General features: G+C 46.4%; 1 protein-coding gene across 2 annotated transcripts in view; it reads left to right on the plus strand.

Moving 5' to 3' along the window:
* The window catches only part of Enpp6 (ectonucleotide pyrophosphatase/phosphodiesterase 6), a 99053-nt gene that overhangs the window by 65750 nt on the left and 9770 nt on the right, over positions 1–23533 (plus strand). The window contains exons 4-6 of one of the 2 annotated variants that reach the window (XM_028857672.2): positions 4523–4664; positions 5089–5268; positions 8158–8295. In XM_028857672.2, the coding sequence (XP_028713505.1) occupies positions 4523–4664; positions 5089–5268; positions 8158–8295 (460 nt within the window). The remainder of the gene's footprint in view (positions 1–4522; positions 4665–5088; positions 5269–8157; positions 8296–23533) is intronic. The other variant, XM_037211731.1, reaches the window with a different exon arrangement.

A 23533-nucleotide genomic window follows, 5' to 3' on the forward strand; every position in this document is an offset into this window, starting at 1 on the left:
GAGAAGAGTAGAGATGCAAACTCCTGCTTGTCGTCTCTAAGCTGGGTAGTATTTGGAATGAGAGAGAAAGGAAAGGCCAGATGATCCTCCCCGAGGAAGGCAGTGGGGCTGACCTGGGTCCTCCAGGAACAAAAAAAAAGGAAGCACTTTCTTCAACTTTCACTTCCTTCTTACAAAGCAGACTGAAGACTAATGTTTGTAAGTCAATACTTACACATTTATTCACACAAAAATCAAATCTGTCCTCTTCAGGAATGAAGTGGTCAACAGTCTTAGCCAGATTAGAACAATCTAGAGCAATCAAGATTGCTTTGCATGTAAGAGCTTGTGCACGAGCATGTGCATATGGCACAAAGGAATCTAATTCTTGTGGTAGGTGTGTTTAGGCAAAGCTGTGGAATGATTTGGCTTCCCATCAGATAGCCCTGCCTGGCACTAAGGTTCTTTAGGTTTTCTCTATCTCAAATTCCTAATTATAATTTGAGGAGCATTTGGAAATTGCCACACACAAGTGTTCAAACACACGCACACACACATACATTGCTCTGAATCTGTCTTGTGCACAGAGTTCAACTGCCTTTCAGAGAGAATGGACATGGGACAGATAGGACAGAACCTAAGAGAGATCATTAAGACCTTGCCATGCATTCTTACCCAGGGGTGTTTCAGCAGGAGTCGGGGCAGATCAAGAGGCTTCACATGTCCAGACAGGAAGAGATGAGCTCACACTTGTATTTGACCCAGGCATTGCCTTGCCCTGCCATATCCTTGTAAGATGCTACCTTTGCATTTCAATGACTTTTTTTGCATAGAAAAAGAAGATTAAAGAAAAGGTGTCATTTTTAATATCAATAGCATTGGAACAAAGGGCTTTATTTACATGAACCTATATTTCTCTTTATCTACCATGGGGAATGATGCAATGTGGGTATTGATACATGGAGAAATATCAATAACATTGAGAATAATCAAACTATAACTTCAGGGTTGTTTCCTCCATCAGAAAATTCAAATTTTATTTTTATCAGGTTTCTGCTATCTAGCAGCTAAGTTTACAGAACCTGAATGATAACCACGAATGAAAGACGGTGACTTTTAAGAAAGTGTATTGGACAGTGTTCCAAGATGATACTGAAGGGTCACACTGTCATTTCAGGGATCTTCTTTCTAAATATTAAATCATCTTTCTTAACAGTCAATAACTAACCATACTTTTAAATTGCTTCCATTTCTCTGTGCCCAGTTCCTCTCTCTTCCCAGCCTACTTCAGTAAGAAAAATGCATATGACATTATGAACTCTTTATATTGCAAAGCAATCTAGACAGAATTATAAGGTGAGGGGAGAATTGGGTGTCCCTGAAACCCTAGGGTTGGAGGGCCCCCTGCAGCTTTCTGGGAACTGGGTTTGATGGCCACATGTCCTTCTGGCACGGTTCCTGAACCTCAAAGCCATAAATGGCCACTGGCAGACACACAGGCATTTCTATCCAACTTGCCTCACCCAACCTCATAACAAATGAGCTGACCTGTGATAGAGACCAGACCCACATCGGAAACAGCTGGCTACCAAGAATTTATCTGCTAAACTCCAAACAGGCAGGAACTGTCAGCCCTGGGAGACTTCAGTCCCTAATGAATCAATGAAACCTTAGCACAGAAACCTCTCGCGTGTGTATTCCGTGTAACACAAGCACCCCAAATCAAGTGTTCCTGGCATCTAAGGTTGACAGCTTCCTGAAACAATGCCATCAGGTAAATTGTGACACTCTCCAGCTTTCTGACCACATGGAGATTTTCAAATGTGATAAACAGCCTTGGAGAAGCCAGCCTATGCTACAGTGCACTATAAGTACGCTGCAATACAGTGGGTATTAAAATGAAGAGAGCTGGGTGTATTTCATTAAACTCCAATACCACAGTAAACCTCACTTTATTAAGTCACCAATGCATTAAGTGGGATTTCCCACCATATCTAGGGCCTGTGCTGGAAGTGTGGACCCCTAAACAGATGATATAGTGTATGACCCAGCACATCTGGAATGTCTAAGAGGCCAGTCCATAAAGCAGATAAATGTGGAGGCTTATCTCCAGGACAGGTTTTATGGAAAGCTTCCATTGTGTTCAGATGTAGTGATGGGGGAAGAGGCCAGGGCCCTCCCAGTCATGGACCATGAGCGAGTTTCGGGGCTTGGATGAAAATCACATTGCCTAGTACTGACTTCTCCCTACCACCTCCACACTCATGGGGCCCTAGAGGGACCTTTTGTGCCTGACTGTGTATAGATGCACAGGAGGTTTGAATTAGTCATCCTCACATTAGAGAGTATGAATAATAATCATACCATTTGTGAGAAAAATCTAAATACTAACATAACCCAATCCATACTGTGGAGGAGGGTGGCAATGGGGTTTATTACTGGAGGGTCAGTTTGTTTTCTTCTAAAAAGAGAAAAGAACATCTGACTAACAATTTCACTTCACTTGAAACCAACGTTTCCTTAGAGCTGTTAATGATATGCACCCCAGAGTGTTCTCTGGAACATAACGACATCACTAAAGGGTCCGTGACCATAAAGAAGAAGGTGCCAGGCAGAGAATACTCTTGAACCTCTCCCCTAGTTTAGAAGATAGAGTAGATGTGGATGGACTTTCTTTCAAAGGCCCAGTTTACATTTCCAAGTTCCAGCTGTCTCTCAGAGATCTGCCAGGGAGTGAGAAACTTCTAGAACCTTCTGAAGTCTGCTTCTTCCTGTGCAAATCTGGAAATGCTCTTTTGTGAGGGCAGTTTTCCCAATAGCTCCAGGCCTGAAAATGAAGTCAATCCATCCACACAGAGCACCTGGGTGACAATGATGGTGTCTCCTGGTGTTACCTTTGCCCTTTCTCTGGGAGTTGGTCAGGTGTCATAAAACACCAGGAATTTCCAAAGTTCACTCAGGCTGGGTGGAATGGTTCCCTTTTGTCATGGGCTCTTGACAGATACTGCAACCAACACAGAACCCAGCCACAGTCAACAGCCCCCTTAGTGGGTACTTGTTACTATACACCTAGCTGACAACTTTAGCGTGTTTACTGTGTGCCAAATGCTAGGCTTGAGCTGAGAGACCTGGAGAAGGAATCCCCCTTCCTGATGTGAAGGAATCTCTAGTTTAGAGGGAGAAAAGTATACCTAAAAAGGGCCCAGAAGAGAGCATACAGTCATGGGAACATGGTGCCATGTGCCAGGGCCACCTGATCTAGCCTCAGGACACCAGAGGAAGTTTCCTGGAGGAGGTGACAACTTTCACAGATATGAAAGAAGGGTGGATACTGTGTGACTCTGACCAGGCAAACCAGGCTCTCCAAGCATTACGAGGATGCTTCTTTCTTGGGGGACAGCAAGACCCAAGGTGCTGGCAGCCCTGAGATCACACTCTTGTATTGCTCATGGTGGGAAGACCGTTTCAAGGGAAAACATGTTGTGTGACTATGTGACTGTGTGTCTGTGTCTGTATACAGATGTGCCTAAAACAGCGTTTTTCAAGGGAAATAAGGCAAATTGACGGGATATTAATACTTCCTCTTGTACAGGTCCAAGCAGGAAAAAAAAAGACCACCTTTCATTTTTTTTCCCATGGACTCATCTTTCAGTCCCAGAGGCCATCAGACTATCTTCTCCACCCTCAACACCACTCCAGTCTATTTTGGGTGCTTGATGGGAAGACAGGCAAAGCCAGAGCTTAGGCAGGGGACGTCACAGTGGAAAGTGTTGTGTGAAGGGAGAGAGAACATTTCCTGGAATTCTTCCTTCTCTCCATAAGCTATCCACTCTTGTTTATATCGCTAGCTTCTGGCCATTCTTAGGCCAGCCATGGGGGTTAAACGGTTTGGATTTTCACCATCAGTGCTGACCTTGGGGGTGTTTTGGAGTTCATCAATGGACAGTTACTTTTGGGATTTACTCTGTGTCTATAGGAGAGCTAGCCTGCCACAGGTTCCCATTGAGTCCCTGGCTGGTGTGTGTGTCTGCGGATGGTAGATCCTAAGGACTAATCTATTTACAGCTGACAAAGTGGCTGTGGTTTCACTGTTGATATTCTTGTCAGTCAGACCCACAATCTAGCATTTTATTAGGACCCCCTTCAAGTCCACTAATAATTTTACGGTAATTTTTTTAAAGAATTGCCTCCACTTTCCTGACTTTCCAGTTCCAGCAGGTGATGAGAAGGGAGTTATAAGGACTATGCTCTGCCTCATACAACATCTTTCTATTTTTGTGGACATGAAAAGCAATACAGTCTGGCCAGAAGAAGAGGTGACCAATAAAAACACTCTTCAAATCTTGCCACCAAGCTGCTCAGGACTAGAAACTTTAATTCAGTATCTACCTACCTTGTTTATGTGGGCATGTAGGTTTTGACTGGTCTACTAGGCAGGTCCCTTTGGGGGCTCTCATACCTTCACAGAGGGTCAGTGGGTCACAAGGGAGCAAGCTGCCAGAGATCTCCTTTAACTGTGGTTGTCTCACTCTGTCCCCCCCAGGAGTGGCCGAGCTGATCTGGCAGCCATATACTATGAGCGCATCGATGTGGAAGGTCATCACTATGGCCCCTCATCACCTCAGCGAAAAGATGCCCTCAGAGCTGTGGACAATGTGTTTCAGCACATGATCAAGTGGATCCAGGTGACCCAAAGCAAGGGCAACTGGTCTGGAATGTTCCCCTGTCACCTCTTATCATCTCCATGACTGCCGCTCCTTCATACTTCCTTTAAAAGTTTCTTTACTAGGCCAGTGTAAGGCTCTCTTTTCTTCAGGTAGTACTTTTTAGGGCACCAAGCAACTCCTTATTCCGTGGATAGTCAGTGGGATTTAACTCATCCAGATGTGGTTTTTGCCTGGCTTGACTAGAGAGCTGGCCTGGTTTGTAGTAATATTAGTAAGCCTATTGACCAGTTTAACCTGGGCATGGCGGTTAAATGTGGGTTCCAACTTTAACAGTCTCCGTTCTCCTTTAGTCAGTAGCTTAAAAACACGTCTTTACAAGAATGTTTGTGTGAAAGGATCTTTCTTCAATCACTGTGGTGACTGCTCACGTCCATCCCCGCAGGAACGTGGCCTGCAGGATGACCTAAACGTCATCATTTTCTCAGACCATGGGATGACTGACATCTTCTGGATGGATAAAGTGATTGAGCTGAGCAAGTACATCAGCCTGGATGACCTGCAGCAGGTGAAGGACCGAGGGCCCGTTGTGAGCCTGTGGCCAGCCCCTGGAAAACACTCTGAGGCAAGACACACCGTGGTGGACGGGAGGTGACCTGGCCCCATTGGCCCCTCATTTATGCTTTGTCTTATTCCTAGAGTTTTCATAATGAACTAGGTAACAGGATAGGCGCACAGACTTTGGGATCAGATGACTGAGCTTGCCATTCACTTACCAAGTGACCTTTATAAAGGTCATTCATTTTCTGTGTTTGTTTATTCTATACCAGTATCTACCTCCACTGAATTTAATGAAAATTAAAAGAGATAAACAATGCCTGGCACATGTCAGCATGCCCTTATTAGGGCTCTTTTATTGTTGGACAGACTGTGTAGGGGGCTGCTAGAGGCAGGCTCTTCCGAATGAAGCCGCCACTCTGACCTGCATCCAATTCTTTTTCACCAAGGGGGCTGGAGATATAAAGCTGACTAAAGAAGACAGCCTAGGCCACATGTGTACCGTGGGTTCATCCCTGACTTTACGGTCACACCTCTTAGGTTCTGATCCCAGCTCTGTTACCAACTGTGTACAAGGGAATAGCAAGTCCGGCCCTTCTCCCTTCCACATGGAAACACAGCAATGAACGCTATCCTAAAACCCATGGGAGTACACAGAAGGCAGGTGAGATCACAGCAGAGACTATATATGTGCCACTTAGGAAGACCATCATCAAACAGGAGGGTGCCTAGGAGGGTGTGGTCAACTTCCCACAGTGTGCAGATGGGGAACAAAACTCCCTTTCAGGAACTCAGTAACCTGTGTTCACCCTCTCAAAAAAAAAATAATTAGGGATGGCAGTGGATGGTAAGGATAAGGAGGAATGAGTGCCACTCTTGGCCGACTACAGAGTGATCTTGTTGCTTCCTCACCTCCCAGTGCATGGATGCAGCATCTGTCCACTCCCAGGGAAGCTGATGTGGGCCAGGAAGCATCTATGTTTCTCAGTGGAGGGGACAACGCCAGCCACAGGGGAGCCAGGAGGAGCCTGGGAGCCGCCGTCTTCCTGCATCCTCATAGCTACAGAACAGTTGCCTGTGAACACTAGCCAGAGGGGCCTCGTGGAAGCGTTGGTCCTTTGGTCCAGAGGCAGCCCCGCTACCACCTTGCTTGCCCTGATCTGAGGCCTCTTGTCAGTGATACCACTGCTCTCTCAGGCTTTCCCCATTCACTAGGGAAATGCTCCCCTCCTCCTCGCCACCGCCATGTTCTTCCTTGAGCTCCGCAGCCAGGAAATGAAGTTTACACAGTGTCCCAGCAACTCCCTAAATATGAAAACGGAAAGAATATGTTACACGTTGGCAGGTTCTTGGGAAGCAACTTCCCTCTTCCTGGCAAGGAAGAGCATCTTTGTCTCCAATTTGGCACTTAGGCATGTGACACCTCCAGAATGCTTGGGCATCAACACTCACGAGCCGAGAAGAGCATCTTCCAGCAGGATGCGCATCCCAAACACTGCCGCCAGCCAATCGCAGTTGGTAATGGTTCAAAAGTGGAGGCTGCGTTGGGTGACAGCTGGGTCATGTGATGGGTCACAACAATCTGCAGGACCTGTTGTATATCAGCAGATATATTTTCACATATTCGAAACAATTCTGCATACATCGTTTTTAATCAAAGAGGGGAGGTTCATTCATGGAGCTATGAACAACTTTCCGCTCAGCAGCCCGACGAAGACTGTTTTTAGGGTGTGAGTGAATAAACACAATTTCATTATAAAGGAATACATTTCTGATTTGGTTGGTGGCCAGCAAACCAGCGTCAGCAGGTGGATTTTAATTTTAGCCACAAATATTTAAGTTTCTGCTAAATATTGGAAGTGTGTATAGACTTTACATCTTCATTATGGAATTGGCAATGTGGTTAGTAAACAATTCCTCCTGCTTTTAAGATTCATGTATGGGTAGGATATAATCTCGATGTCAACTTAAAGAGCACATATCTTTTCTCTGATTTTGGTGGTATTTAACATCAGCCGGCCACTTTCACAATTGCCACTTAATTTTAGTGCATAGAATTTTGACAAGTAAGTTTTGTAATGTCACTGATTATTTATGAAAGAATATATATATGTGTGTGTGTATATACATATACATATATATGTGTGTGTGTTTAAGCAGTATAGGAGTATAGGATCATGTTGCCATGATTACCTCATCTTTGAGAGAAGTAGCATGCTGGCATGACCTATGATATTTCCTGAAAGTCCTTCCTGATCCCATGAGCGTTTTACCCTCTCAGAAAAACCACTAAGATGTAACCATTTATCGTAAGGTTGTGTGGTTATTTGAGTTTTATGTCATAAGAATCTCTGTGGTATTTTCTACAATTTACATTATTTTTGCTCTGGCTGAGATCCCTGAGTCTTCTGTGCGTCTTTGCAGATGTGGTGCATCTGTCTTTACTGTTCTTTATGGTGTCTGCCCCAGAACTGCACCGGTATCTCTTTATCTCTCCCCATTATCTCTTTGCTCTATCTCTTCTGCTATGTGTCTGGGTTATTCTGTGTATACACTATATAGGTGCACACACATGAGAGCTTTTCATTATATTCCCTAGAGGGGAATTCCCTTCAGCCTTTCTAGATAAAGCCAGATTCATTTGCAAGCTATACGAAAGTCTCTCATTGCAAGACGTGGTAGCACACACCTTTAATCCCAGCACTGGGGAGGCAAAGGCAGGCTGAGCTCTGTGAGTTCAAGGCCAGTCTGGTCTACATAGTGAGTTCCAGGCCAGCTAAGGCTACTTAGAAAGTCTTCTCAAGAAAAAAAAAAAGTATCTTATTTTAATATAGCTAAATTCTCTCTCTCTTATATACATACATATATGTATACACACACACACACATAGATAAATATCCTATCTCACAGATGTAACACGAGTGTTCAAACAGCTCATTCTTGGTTTTCTTTGCAGATATATCATAAACTCAGCACAGTGGAACACATGACTGTGTACGAGAAAGAAGCGATACCCAGCAGGTTCTACTACAAGAAAGGGAAATTCGTGTCTCCTTTGACTTTGGTGGCCGACGAAGGGTGGTTCATAACAGAGGTAATTATAAAATCAGTGCCCTTCCCCTCATTGTTCAAATTCTATCCACAGCCCACAGGTAAGTAGCAATTATTGAGATCTTTTCACTAGGAGTCCTTTGTGGCACGGCTTCCTTGTTTAGAAAATCAAAAGGCTGGACCAGACGCCTAGGAGAACACAGGCTTCGGCAAACCCAGAGTCAAGATTTAGACTTCGTGGCTCCACATACTCTGTATTGTAATAAATTGGCCTGAACTCAATTCCTCAAGCTTCCACACAGCCTGTTTAGCTTAAAGCAGGGCAATTACTGTGATCTGAAGCCCTTGCTCCAGGGCAGCAAAAAGCCAGGAGAGCCCTGTGTTGGTTCCATCTTGAGAGAAATGTTTAGGAAACAACTGCAGGGACCCAGGCCCCCAAATTACCAGCTGGTTTTTATAGCAGAGATTATCCTTCCCTTTGGGCCCAAGCCCTAATGTGCCTCAGGCCTGCCTGCCTTCCTCCTCCTTGTCGTCCTGGGCTCCAGGCTCAGCAGAATCCATGTGTGATACTTAGGAATGCCCTACCTTCCAGAGGAATCTATGGTCACACTGAGAATCCAGTCCCTTCTGGAAGGGAGCATTCCTTCAGACATGCGTTCCAAGGTGGGCTGTGCTTCCCTCGGACAGCAAGGTTAAAGGTTAAGTAGTAGGTAGCTGTAGCAGTGATGCTTAGGACTCCGGGTAAATAATATGCTAGAGGGAAGCGGTTCCTCATCAGTGGAAATGGGCATCTGGGCGAGTGAGCGGGTCACCGACAAGCAGGCCATGAAGTGAAAAGGCTCTGGGACAAGAACGTCAGCTATTGGGCATGAGAAACGTCTGGTCACCGTGAACCGAAAACAAGGCAGATCTGGTTGAAACCACGGGCAACAGAAGGAGAGGCCGGTCAGGCTCTGCTGAAACCGAATCCCCCGTCCTCTGCCATGCCATTTAGAGTCTCTAAGGTGGACGCAGAGAGAGGAGAAGGACAAGTTCCAGGCCAGCCTGGGCTCCATAGGAAACCTTCAAAAATACCTAGAGACAGAAAGGATTTCAAGAGACGCCTTCTAACACCACCGCTTCCGGGGACTAAAATGTAACTCTTGAGTTTGTCCGCCCGTTTGGGGTTCACATGGACTGAGAGAGGATATTTTAAGCTATGACTGCTATGATTTATGCACACATGGGAAACCCCTAGCTGGCCGGGCCAGGGTATCCCACGCGTGCAGGGGACCAGGCTGGGCAGATGCTGGCGGGCAACCCACTCCCTTCGGGCATGGCGCGGCAGGGGACATTCACAATGCAGATGCTACATCCGCGTGGAGAGTTTATTATAATAGAAAGATAAAGAGGCAGACAGACAGAAACGGGGGAGAGAAGGGGGTGCCCACCTTGTGGAAGGAAAAGCAGAAGGAAGGGGCAGAAGTTTTTCCTTCTACATCAGGACACAGGGTGGCCCCAAGGGGCAGGTCAGAATATTAACAATAACCTTGCCATGTATCATTCTCTCTCTCTCTCTCTCTCTCTCTCTCTCTCTCTCTCTCTCTCTCTCTCTCACACACACACACACACACACACACACACACATACATACACACACACACACACGTGTGCGCGCGCACACACACACACAAAGCAATATAGAATAATAATAAGAATACAATCGGTTTTATTCATATATTCATATTCCTAGTCTGTAGCATACAAACACACATGTTTCTTAGGTCCCTCTGTGGAAGACACAGGCAATCTGGTTAGAGACCCACTGACAATAGTCCATCAAGAAAGACCTCCCAAGTCACAGCAAAGAACTTTCTTTCTTTTTGTTTGTTTGTTTGTTCTTGCTCTGAAACATCTCGCATTTTATAAAATTCTGGGGGAACCGTTCTGAATCTCTGGAGGTCGGTAAGTTGTGAGGATTAATGCACAGTGCTCTGCCACTAGTGTGTTAGCATGCCTGGAGACATCTGCCATTTGCTTCCTCATGTCTAGTTCAAGGGCTGAAGGGCTGAGAGGCTACAGTGTGGGGGATGGGGAGACTGGCAGGCTATGGGGTGATTTGGGGTACTTTGCTGGAAATAAGTAGGGGTGGCAAAGCCAGAGATCACCATGGAGAGGGTGGACAGCTAGTGAGATGCCATCACAGTTCCAGTGGGACATGCCTTGGGTCCCACAGGGTTGGACAGGCACTATGAAACCATTCCAGCTAGGAAGGGAAATGCCCTGATGGGGGGAAGGGAGATTCCCTCCAGTTTGGCAGAGGTTTTTCCCATAAAGGAAATATGATATCCTGTTGTAGTCCACTCAGGAAAAAGATGTCTGTCCTGTTGAGTGATATAAACAGTCCTGGGAGACCTGAGGGTACTGGTTAAAATGGTGTTAGGTTGTAAGCCAGGGCCATTTGCCTTTCTGTTTTTATTTTTGGCTTCTTGAAACAAAGTATTGCGAAGTTTCCCATATAGCTTTACTACGGGAGTTCACTCCATAGCTCAGACTTGACTCAAATTCACTAACCTCTTGCCTCAGCCTCCTGGGTATTTGGACTAAGGCATGTGCCACCGAGTCTGGGTCACAGGCCACTTGAACAATGGCTTCAATAACGATTTGCCATCTCATTTAACTGAGTCTGGAGACAATCAGTTCCATGGTTGCTTGCTGTGGATATCGTTCTATATAAATAAAACACTGATGGCCAGTGACCAGGCAGGAAGTAGGTGGCCAGGCAGGAAGTAGGTGGGACAAGGAGAGAGGAGAATTCTGGGAAGCGGAAGGCTGAGGGGAGAGACACTGCAGCCACCGCCAGGAGAAGCAGCATGTGAAGACGCGTAAGCACCAGCCACGTGGCAAGGTATAGATTTATAAAAATGGGTTAATTTAAGATAAAAGAACAGTTAGCAAGAAGCCTGCCACGGCCATACAGTTTATAAGTGATATAAGCGTCTGAGTGATTATTTTATAAGTGGATTGTGGGACTGCGGGGCTTGGGGAACCTGGAGAGAAACCCTCCAGCAACAGTTGCTTAATCCAGAAACTCGATGAAGTCAAGTCCCTGAGCCAGCTCTGTGTAATTCTGCTTTTCTTTCAAGATCACAAAATAGTTGCTGCAGCTCTGAGCTGTATGGCCTCTTAAAACACCCCAAAGCAGGAAAGAAATGGTGTGACTTTTCACTGTACATCTCCTGTTATGGGATATGGGTATATATTTCAAAACTAGAGGTAGAAGCAGGTATGTGGAACCCTGAGGGTTATGGAATGCTGGTGGGGAGGGCCTCTCTGTAAGAAAGAGTATGTAATTATGAAGATAAGGTCTTTAAAAAAAAACCCACATACCCAATAAGTTCTTGTAGTGAAGTTTCTTTAAAGACCCTGAAAATCTGCCCCTGTCTAGAAACTATTAGCAACTTCCCCTAAGGTCTCGTCAATCAACTGGTTGATGTGGCTAGAAAATTCCTGCCTGGGGTGAGATTTGCTTCTGAGATGCACTGAACTGCAGAATAAGGAACCTCAGTCACAAAACCAAAGAGATGCAGAAGCTGGGGTTAAGAGACGGGGACCTCAGAACAAAGCCTTACAGAAGCAGGCGTAGGGCATGGCACACCATTTCCCAGGAGATCAGCAATCCACTCTAGGATGCCTGGGACTGCCTGAAAAAGCCTCCTCCTGTCCCCAGCCTTGGGCCCCACCAATCCCCACCCCACACGCAAGGGAGCTGAGTCATGTTTCCCTGGATGAAACCGGAAAATTATTATCTTCTGTTATATGGTTACATACACTATATTATATATTACTTTTGTATGTATCACACACATTAATTTAAGTTATTAAAAACTAAGAGTCACCTGTTAGCGAGGATGCCCAGGTATTTCATGATGTGGGCTTAAGAACAAAGAAAACCCCATTAAAAAAAAAAAAGAATCCACACCATGGACAGCCACATGGACAGTTTTTAAAATCTATAATTAGGGCTGGGGATGTAGCTCAGCTCCTAGACTGCTTGCCCTGTCATGTAAGCCTTGGATCCCATGCCCAGCAGCACATAAACTGGCCATTTCGGCACATACCAGGTATCCCAGCACACAGAGGTAGAAGCAGGGGGAGATCAGAAGTTCAAGGTCATCCTTGACCACATCGGAAGCTCCAGGCCTGCCTCAGATGCATGAGCTCCTGTCTGGAAAAAAAAGGCAGGAAAGAACACAGGGAAGGAGGAAGAGGAAGGAAGAAAAAAGAAAGATTTCAAGAGGGAGACTTGAGATATTAAAGATATGTAAAACAGGAGCCGAGCGTGGTGGTGCACACTTTTAATCCCAGCACTCGGGAGGCAGAGGCAGGTGGATCTCTGTGAGTTCGAGGCCAGCCTGGTCTACAGAGTGAGTTCCAGGACAGCCAGGGCTGTTACACAGAGAAACCCTGTCTCGAAAAACCAAAAATAGATAAATAAATAGACAGATAAGTAAAACAAAATGTGTGTGTGTGTGTGTGTGTGTGTGTGTGTGTGTGTGTGTGTGTGTGTGTGTACTAGGATGAGTGGGAGATAGATGGTGGAGGCAAGAGTAACCAGAATGCACCAGAATATATTGTATACATAACAAAATTGTCAAAGGAGAAAATAAATAAAAGCTGTAGAATAAGAGAAGACAGGAATAAAAGTAAGATAAATCGGACAAGAAAAAATAAGACTACCTCTGAAAGATGTGTGTTGACCCACCCTGTTGACTTAACTAACAATGATGGAACTACACACCAGTTGTTATTGGTCATGCCTGAGTCATGCATTTTGAATGGCTCCTTTCCCAAAGTTTCTATGGTGCACACTTACCTTTTTATCAGATAATAAATATATCCATGGGGGAAAATGAACATTGGTCAGTGATAACAACTGAAAAACAAAAATATCCTGAACTAATTGCCTCCTGTTAATTCTCCTCATTTTGGATTGTGGGTACCGTTGGTCCTGGAGCGACATAAGAAAACAAAAATGGAAGGCTGGTATATCTCAGGGCTTCTCAGTGCAGTCAGATTTACGCATGTCGTTCATGGTGTCTGTCATATATGAGCACCTCTTTCTCCGGAAAGTCATCATCATCTGTGTCCTGAGAGAAACTGGGGTATCCCTGTCATTCATGTTTGTACCTTAGGTCCATAGCGTGAACCTACCATGATCACTTTATTCCTGTTCTTGAATATATGCCTTTTTATCTCCTGGATATCATATATAAAAATTTCAAATGCTGATCCTACTCTAACACTGAGGAGTCATTTTCTGAAAAGTCCTAAAAACAGAAGTACCTCTGTTGACGTTCTTCTACAGACCTGTACTGTCTATGACCCTCTCTTGAGTACACTCCGCTGAAAACTGCATTCTGCATCCTTGTTTCCGCCCAGGACCAGAACTGTTTATCGCTCACATTTCCATTTGCAAACTTCTCTCTGGTCAGAAGAAAAAGAGGCTGTGTTTTGCCCTGTAACCTGCACACCTGTCCGAGGTGCGTGCTGTGGCAGGACAGAGCTGGGTCTCACTTCAGATCTGCAGATGACAAAGTCTCAGCCCTGAATGCAAGCTCACTGGGTCTCATTTCAAAGTGATTAGGAAAAAAAGCTGAGTAAGGACAGGCTGATGCTGGCTAGGACCTAATAAAATAGAACCTCACCCCTCCCTCATGCCTTGGTTCCCACAGCTACCATCCCATAACCACAAAAGTGTAAGGTGGGGCTTTCACGGCAGTGGCACCCAGCACCTTTCACTAAGGTTCTCACAGGATTGAGACAACTACTGAGGGTTCATTTCTTCTTATGGTCGCCTAGAGAGCTGCCACTGAAAAGACAGAGACACAGATGCAATTTGTCACAGGAATTGTACCAATATCCAGAGTGACCCAGGTGCTCAGTGACTCCTGAGGTCACTTCTGCTCCAGGTGTTTCCAAATACAAACTAGATTCCAACATCTGTCCTTGGTCTGACCACCCTTCCTTAGCCAGCGGAAATCTGAAGGTGTTTGTATTTCCAGGGGACTAAACAGAAAGAGGAAAAGGAGTCAACACTGAGGTCAAGGCCCACGGTCCCCCCAGCCAGTCACTGTTCCTCAGGACAGGAAGCAGAGCGCTCGACTCGTGCTCCATCTCCTCTCCCTCCCTAAGCGCCGGCCAGTTCCCCTGGAAGAAAAACTGTGTGGATATTGTTTCTTTCCCTCAGGGGATGAGTGTAGCTGAAGTTTTCTCCAGTCCTGCCCAGCCTCACAGACCCCGCAGCCACTTATAAAATAATCACTCAGAAGCTTATATTAATTAAAACTGCTCGGCCATTAGCTCAGGCTTCTTACTGACTACTAGCTCTTGAACTTAAACTCAGCCCATTTTTTTGTTAATCTATATGTCGCCACGTTTTCCCTGGCTTTACCTGTGTGCCATTACATGCTGCTCCCTGGACAGCGGGCTGGTGTCTCCTGACTCAGCCTTCCTCTTCCCAGAATTCTCCTTGTCTGCTTACCCCACCTATGCTTCCTGCCTGGCTCCTGGTCAATCAGCATTTTATTAAACCAGTGTACAAAAGCATGATCCCACAGCAGATGAGGTCACACTGGCTCGCAGAACATCAGAACCCTGAGTGATTCAGCCTTCACTCACGCTCTTCTGGGATTTTCAGGCAGCCATATTGCCGCCTCCTTCCTCAGCAGGTGCTAGGCCAGAGAGCAGAGAGACTGGGACGTCACAATGTCTGATGCCATCCAAGGGCACTCAATAGACACATCCAGTACTGCCAAATATCCCTGGCATGAGACAGTCAGGGACAACACAAGAAATAATTCAGGGAAGTTTCCACCAAACTCATGTCTGCTCTTGCATCCTGAGCCATTAAGCCCTGGGGCCTACCAAACTCCACAAATATTTGCTTAGTGCCTACTCATGCAATGAACTGCATAACATGCTGACTCCACTGAGGAGCCACCAGGAGTCCCTGGCTGCCTGATGCAGCCTAGAGAGAGAGCCAAAAATCAGCTCAGTATGCAGGCCATAGGGGTCAACAAATGTGCTATTACAAATAGGTTACACATTCTAAAGAAGAGGGGAGAATGCCGTAAAAGACCATTTCTGGAGTGACAGGGTGGGAAGCTTTCTCCAAAAGGGGGCCTTGAGCTGAAACCAAGCGCAGTGTTCCTGGGCATGTAAACAGGATCCTCAAATCTGAAGGAATGGGGTGTAACCACAGTTCATGCCAAAAGGAGAGTTACAGAGTCAAGTCTTTGGTCCATCCTGGTAGAGCAGACTTGTAATCCAGCTATGTGGTGGTAGTCACGGGTGCTAATGCTTCGAGGCAGGAGGATTGCAAATATACCCCTTCCCTAGGCCACAGAGAGGAAGACCCTTCTTCAAAATAAAAAGAATAATGATGAAAGGCGGTTTGGAGGGATAGTTCAGCATATCTACACTAGCTCAGGAGTAAAGCTAAGGTCTGGTTGAATCCCCAGTGCAAAGAAAAGAAAGAAAGAAAAAAAAAAACAGATCTTCATTTATGTGTAGTTTCACAACAAAGGAAATCCTGTTGTAAGTATAAATATAAACAGGATTTCTTGTACCGATTCACTAACTAGAGATAATTTCTGTATTTTAAATTTTTCTTAAACTCATGTACAACGTAATGCATTTCATCATGGCATCTTCATACGTATGTGTCATTAGACTTTGTTCACACCCTCCCTTCTGTCACCTAATCTTTCTAGCTGGTTCCCATTCTCCCTCTGAATGTTTTCATGTCACATGTGTTCCACCACCCTCCACCTCCTTAGAATTTGTTTTCCCTCTGGTGACCCTCTTTCTAGTTTCATGGCTGTCTTGGTTGCTTTTCTGTTGCTGTGATAAAACACTCTGATTAAAGCAACTTCAGGGAGAAAGGGTTTCTCTTAGCTCACAGTTACAGGTTATGATCCATCCTGGAGGAGAAGCCGAGGCGTCAGGAGTTTGAAGCATCCCGTCACGATGTCAGGAAGGGAATGATAAACACACACATGCTAGTGCTCAGCTCACACTTTCCACTCTTAGGCAGTCTAGAATCCCGTGCCTAGGGAATGGGTACCACCCACAGTGGACAGGTCTTCCCATATCTATTAGTGAAATGAAGATAATCCCCCATGGGCATACTTGGAAGCCCATCTCCCAGGTGATTCCAGGTTGTGTTAAGATGACATTTAAAACTAATTCTATCACAGTAAAACACACACACACACACACACACACACACACAATATTAAATCTAGGTTCTGCATCTGGCTTATTTCACTAAACAGGATTTCCAGTTCCATTCATTTTCTTACAGATGCAGAAATGATGAACTCATCTCATAAACCTTTAAATAGCAATACCACTCATGGGAAGAAACTGTGAGAGTAACCCTCCTTTGTCATGCCAGGGTCATTAAAAAGCTAAGTGAGCCTCCTACTGTGCACAAAGGAGGTTTCAATAATGTCCTGGGACATGAAGTCATTTAATGTCTTTCACATTGTAAATACATCAAGAACTTTTTGCTTTAAAATTTTCAGTTGGGCTGGAGAGATGGTTCAGCTGTTAAAGGCTAGGCTCACAACCAAAAATATAAAATTTTCAGTCAACGACAGTGACAACTGTCTTGAATTAAGCCCTTCCTAGCAGACAAATACCTTCTTCAATCAGCCCCCATAAGCAACCAACAGGATCCGGGGATTGTCCTAACTCCCACAAAGTCCTTCCAGTCCTTCAAAGTCCAGCTGACGCCCCCTCTCCCTCGATACACTCAGTTGTTCCTAATTGTCCTCCTTTGGGACTTTCCTAAGATCACAAATCCTTCTGCTGGGTACCAGTTTGCCTGTTTCTGGACTCTCTGATCTCGAGTGGAGGTTCCTAGAGAACGAGTCTTTGATGAGGTCTTTTGACTTTGGCAGGAAGGATGTGTTCTGCAGTGTACTCTGGAGCCATAGTGCGTGTGAGTAGATTGGACAGACTAATAAACACCTAGACTGTTGCATTGGTTCCTTATTGGAAGACAATTCGCTTTATGGGTTGCTAAGCAATTACCAAGGAAAGGAGGGTTGAGTCAAGACTTCAACTCATTCTTAAGAGCTCTAGGAAAGATGCCAACTGGGGAAGGCGGTGAAACTCTGAGCGACAGTTCTAGCTTCAGTGAGCCCCAGATTGAACAGGACGTGTCAGCTCACTGGTCGGCAGCCAGCTCTCAAGGGCCGGTTTCCATAGCCTGTCCTGGAAATGTGTCTACCAAGCTGAAGAAAAGCAAGATGGCACAAGAGTGTGGAAAAGGACCGTGAAGCATGGTGCTTTGTGCTGCTCGTCCGGATCCCTGTGTCCGTTAAAACAGATGGGGCCAGCACAGGCCTGGGCATCTATAAGAGGCCAATATTTGTCCACAGAGGAAAGATTTGTTCTGAAGACTAGTAAAGGCTATGACATGCCAGGCCCAATTCTAAAGCCTCTGGCTGAACGGCAGTTAGGCCTCACTCCAAAATATTTGGGGAAATCAAGACAATCTGGGAAGCATGGCTTCTGAGTGATTATGGCAGTGAGCATGGTATTGTCCAGGCCCAACTAATTGAGCTTCAGGAAGTCAGATGGAAAATGTTGGAAGAGCTTGCTCACCACAGTGACTGGGGTCACGTGTGGAAACTGAGAGTGCAGCCCCCCCCCGCCCCCTCTGCCAATGATTCAACAAATGAGATCCCAGTAAAGAGGAAGCGCCATCCCTGGTCCACAGTCCTCTTTCCAATGCTTCACTCTTAGCCGGCTTCTCCTGACCCTTGCCGACTCTGCTGCCTGGCATTTCCCATGGCAAGGACCAAGCTGCGTGTGTGGCAAGAGACTCTCCAGGGTCAGGCCAGGCGACCAAGGCTGAGTAGTTACGTCCTGTTAAGACCGAAACAGAGCAACTGTTCGGACATCTCCTGGGAGCTGCATGTGGTGAACACATACCCAAATTTAAGACCACGGCTCCCCAGGGGCTCCTAGGGACCTGACCCAGGAAGACACCCTGCCGAACACTTTTAAAAAGCAGTGGCATGAAAGCTAAGCATCTGGGGCTGTGTGGCCTTTCCTCAGATACAAACAAATGCCTTTCCATCTTAGGGCACTGATAATAGCTCAAAGCAGTAATTCCACGAACCAGCAAGGTTCCTGGGGGTACTGACAGGAGCGCTGGTTACCTGTTACACAGCCCAAGTGACTTGAAGTGACACAAGGCAGCTGCATGCCTGGAAAGCCTACCCCAGTAAGAGTAAGGACTCAGACACTGTGTCCCTGGAGCTCCATGGATGACGAGCAGACGGCTGCACCCCCCGCCCCCACAGCAATCTCCTGTGGCCTGGCAGCCATCACCTGCCTCTGTAGGCAACCTTAGAGAGGCCTGTCATGAATCTTTCAATGCTCTGAACTTCTTAGCCTTGTAAGTGTCGGGAGCTTCCTGAGTCTCACCCCACCCCCAGCCCACCCCCCGCCAGCTCTTCCATCCAGGAAGAAATGCTTTGAGTTGGAGGCGATTGCTACAGAACACATGGATAATAGGAGAAGGTACAACTCCTTCTTAACCCTAGCACAGATCCAAGACTCAACACACTGTGGCTCATGGACATTTTCAGCAGTGCATCCAGGGACTGGGACATTGTTGCTCTTCCTTCTCCTTCTGAGATGACACTACATAACTGTAGTTTCCCTCTCTTTTAGGAAGAGGAAGGCTCTTGTGAAAAGCATGACCTAGGAATGTTGACGGCATGTTGAATTTTTATTATTGTTCTAATGCACCTCAAATGCTTCACATTTCACTTATTTTAATTTAATTTCTAGAATCTACACCAAGATTTTTGGAAATAACTTGAGGGGGAAAAAGATTTATACTCTTAGTGGTTTTGTTAGTCTGCTTCCTGTTACTGTGACAAACTAACCGAGTTAACCAACTACAAAAGACAAAAAGATTTACTTTTGCTCATGGTTCCATGATTCATCGATCCTGTTTGGAGCCAACACATCACACCATGTGGGAGCATATGGCAGAGGAGAGCCAGTCACTTTTTGGTTCTTTTGAAGCAAAGAGAGAAGGAAGGGGCCAAGGTCCAAATATTGCTTTCCAAGGCACTCTTCCAATGATCTAACTTCCTCTCCCCAGAGCCCAGCTCTTAAAGGTTGTGTCGCTTGCCCACGGTACCACTGGCTGGAGATCAAGCCTTTAACACACGGGCCTCTGGGGATACTCCAGATCCGAATCCAAATTTACAGCAGTGGTGCAAGAGGAAAGATGTTTAACAGCCAGCAACCGGTACTCCTCGGGCCCCAGCCAAGGAGAGCAGAGCCCAGTTAGAGAAAGCCGATGGCCCAGCTATTCCACCGAGTCCCAGCCAACTTTATCCTTGATTATGCCACGCCTGAAGCTCTGTGGCCTTTCTTGGAAGGGCTTCTCAAGCTGCACCCAGAGTCACATGGAAAACACATGAAAACACCTTGGGATGGATGGCAGGGAGTTAAAACAAAGCCTGTCTTCAGTAAATAATGAATGACCGTTCAATGATGCTGGGTGAATGCCTTTCAGGGGTTTCCATGCTCCAATATGGGTCAGATCAAACCCTGGTGTGCCCAGACCTACAGAAGGCAAGCATCCAAGAGTGGAACATAGGACATGCCCAGGGCAGTCTATGCCCAGCCTGGCTTCTGAGCCGCCAGCATGAAGAGTGAGTGCTCCCTTCTAAAGTTGGCCAACACAGCTGTGGCCTCCATGGGAAGAAAGGCATCAACCAGGAGGAGGACACAGGGAGGCCACACTACAGGCCCCCGCCAGAGAGCATCCATCCCAGTCACATGTCCACATCACGAGAAGTCATTACTCTGACTCAGGGCAGGACATCTCTCTCAGGCCTCACATCTCTCTTTCTCAGCTGCTTGCCCTCTGCCTCCCTGACCCCTCAGGGGTATGTTTCCCTGAGATTCAGCAATCTTTCTATGCTCACCTGGGGTGTGGCAACCCAGAACGGTCACCAGCCATCCCAGTGTGCTGCCACGGGAACTTGAACTTGAGAAATTCAAGATTTCAGTTTTAAAACTGGACTCCCTCCCCTCCCCTCACCCCGGGCAAACCAGAGCAAGTTGGTGGCGCCGCATTTAACACTGCATGTAGAATTCAATGATCATCATACTGCGTGCTCTTCCCGGCACATGTCTTCAGGAGACATGGGAGCAAATGGGTGAGAACCAGACATCTTAAAGTACTCCAAAACCCCAATGGTGAGCGAGTAAAAGGAGCCAATAGAACAAGACTCCTGCTTGTGTGCAAACAAAAAATAACAAATCCACGCTTGCTCAGGCTGCTTCCTCCTTCTTCCCATCCTTCCTCATCCCCTCCCACCTCCACTCTTACTCCCAACCAGACATCTCTAGCTATTCTTCCAGTTCACTGCAGATTAACACCACGGAGTGTAAAGTAACAGCCCCCAGCAAGGCCTGAACAAACCTCACCTACTGGTTCTGACTTGAACGCCACTTTTCCTTATTAATGCCAAGTTTGGTTGAAACTAAGCCCTGTCTAGAAACTGCAACTCTTATCATTTTTCCTCTGGCACCCCAAATTCAAGTCTAGCGCATCATAGGGGTCTTGGTGGTAGGCTGGAAACAGAGTACACGCAGCAATGGAAGAAGCCAAGTCCAAATCCAAAACCCTCACCCATTTTTCCCAGGGTTCCCTTGTATAGTGCTGCCAAGTTCTAGATCCTTCCCTTTGGAAATGATCAGAATGTTGAATGGGAGCCTTCTTGTCCATTGTACCAGCCCATGTACATGGTAGGGGCTTGGGAGGCACCAGAAGTGCCCGAAAGAGCACGCAGTATGATGATCATTGAATTCTACATGTAGTGTTAAATGCGGCGCCACCAACTTGCTCTGGTTTGCCTGGGGTGAGGGGGTGGGGGAGGAGTCCAGTTTTAAAACTGAAATCTTGAATCTCTCAAGTCCCCGTGGCAGCACACTGGGATGGCTGGTGACAGTCCTGGGTTGCCACACCCCAAGGTGAGCGTAGAAAGCCCTGTGACTGTGCACTCTGGCTGGCAGTCGCTTTCCTCTGGTCTTGTCCCACGTGAGACGAGCAGTGTAAAAGCCCCTCCCATCTCAGAGCCTCCTTGGGGTCAGGCCTGGCACCACCGATGTCCCCCAGGTCCTGTCATGGAGGAGAAGCTGTGGGATATCTGCTCCTTTTGATTGGCTTCTCGTTACAGCCTCCTCATTGTGGCCCCCCTCTCCTGCAGCCATGTGCAACGCAGACAGACAGACGGACGGACGGACGGACAGGACGGACAACACACACACACACACACACACACACACACATACGTTTCTCACCTTTGGCCAGATCTAGGTGGCCTGGATACCTCGCCAGCATGTCACTAGGTGGCACTGTGTGGCAGTCCATGGTAGGGGTACGGATAAGGTCAGTTTCTCAATCAGCAGCCGGAAGACCCCCAAAGCTAGAATTTTCCTTCTCCCTGCATAATTCCATGTGTGTGCCGTGAGAAGAGGATGCAGGAACAATGCTAAGATGCCAGAAGCCATTATTTTAAAATTAAAGGTGTGTTTACATATCACCTGGGCCACCTCTTTAGTTTAAAAGGATTAGTCCCTCCTTACATGACCAGTTCATTATTATTATTTATATCTGTAAAAATAGTTTTTTGTTTTTTTCCCCCTCTTTGGGGTAATTGTCACTTTAATAAACAACTGTGATTTATTGGTGATTGGACAATTCCCCAATTACCTTAAGGACTAAGATTATCGTTGTATTTATTTGTGCAGTGAGAAATGGTAGCCTTGTAGACTGTAGTTTTTAAGTTAGGCTGTCCATTTTCCCCTTGGCTATGGGGAACAGACCTACTACAGGGCCCATCACAAGTGAGATTTGAAGAATCAAATCGTTCCACTTAGGACTTCCAGCCTTGTTGCCTTGAAGACAGAAAGTGGGAAAAGCAACAGATTAAGTTAGCTGATGAAGCTAAATTGGACTGTGTTGTGCTCCTCACTACAGCCAGCTAAAAACCAAAAAACAAAAGGCAGTACGAAAAGTTAGCAGTGCAGTTAAAGTATGTCCGTGCAGAACTACAAGCTGCCGCTGGAGGAGGAGGACTGAGGCATGATGGAAAGCCCGGAAACAGAGTCTGTGAAAAAGTGTCCTTTAGAAAGCAGAAAAGCTCAGGAGCGATTTATGGGGTGAGAGCAGAGGAGTATGCAGTGTGCTGTGTTTAAATAAGCAGAGAGACCTCAACCTCGCAACCAGAATGCCTTGCCCCACAGCTGGTGGCATCTGGTGACCAGACCAGCCATTTGTTGAGCACTTACTGTGTGCCAAGTTCTTAACACATAGTCAGCTCAGCCTCCCCAACTCCACAAGGTGAGCGTTGAGCATCCCTACATCCAACAGCGAGAGTGAAGTTCAAAGATGTGACACAGTTTCGACTTGGTGCCAGAGAACTGGATAACAGAAAACTAACTCCAACTCCATACTCAATCCAAGTCCAAACTCTCCTCTCTCTGCCCCATGTGGTGGGTAAAGACCCAGGACAGGAGAAGACAGTTCATGGTCCGGTTTTACCAGGAACGCTGTGGCTTTGGGTTGGTAGAATGCATATGATGACTGACAGACAGACTTGAATTCCAGTTATGACCCTACCTCTTATTAGCTGTGTGACGCTGAGACTTTCATTTAACCTCTCTGTGCCAAAAAAAAAGGTGGGATTGTCCACAGTAGGATGTTGTGATGATTGTAAACACCACGGTCAGCCCCTGGGTCTGCTGGATGACTCAGTAAATACACGATACCAGTGTTAGCTTTGAGGCTTACCCTGGAAACGGCTGGCAATTGTGCTGTTCTGATTCTGCTCCTGCATTTGAGATACTTGCGATGCTGAATTCCGCTCATCAGGAAGATCACAGAACTGTTAGGAGCACATGGTCTGTCTACAACAAAGAGCTAGGGTTGTGTTTGACAGGCTGTGAGCTGTTCGGGACCCACAAAAACTTTAAGCTCCTTCTCACCACAACTGGGCCTCTGGAGCCCAAGAAAATGACAGGGAAATGGTGGCCCTGACACCCTTCCCCAGGTGGAGAGTAGCTGAGGGAAGTGGAGATACAGGAGGCCTAGGGAAGAGGACTTTGGGAGCCATCTTCAAATGGCTAAATACAGGGAGCAGGGGAGAATGAGTATGATGTTGTCCCTGAGTGTGGAACTGGAACAAGACTGT

This window comes from Peromyscus leucopus, chromosome 17 (assembly GCF_004664715.2).
Source record: "Peromyscus leucopus breed LL Stock chromosome 17, UCI_PerLeu_2.1, whole genome shotgun sequence".
In the NCBI taxonomy this organism is placed as follows: domain Eukaryota; kingdom Metazoa; phylum Chordata; class Mammalia; order Rodentia; family Cricetidae; genus Peromyscus; species Peromyscus leucopus.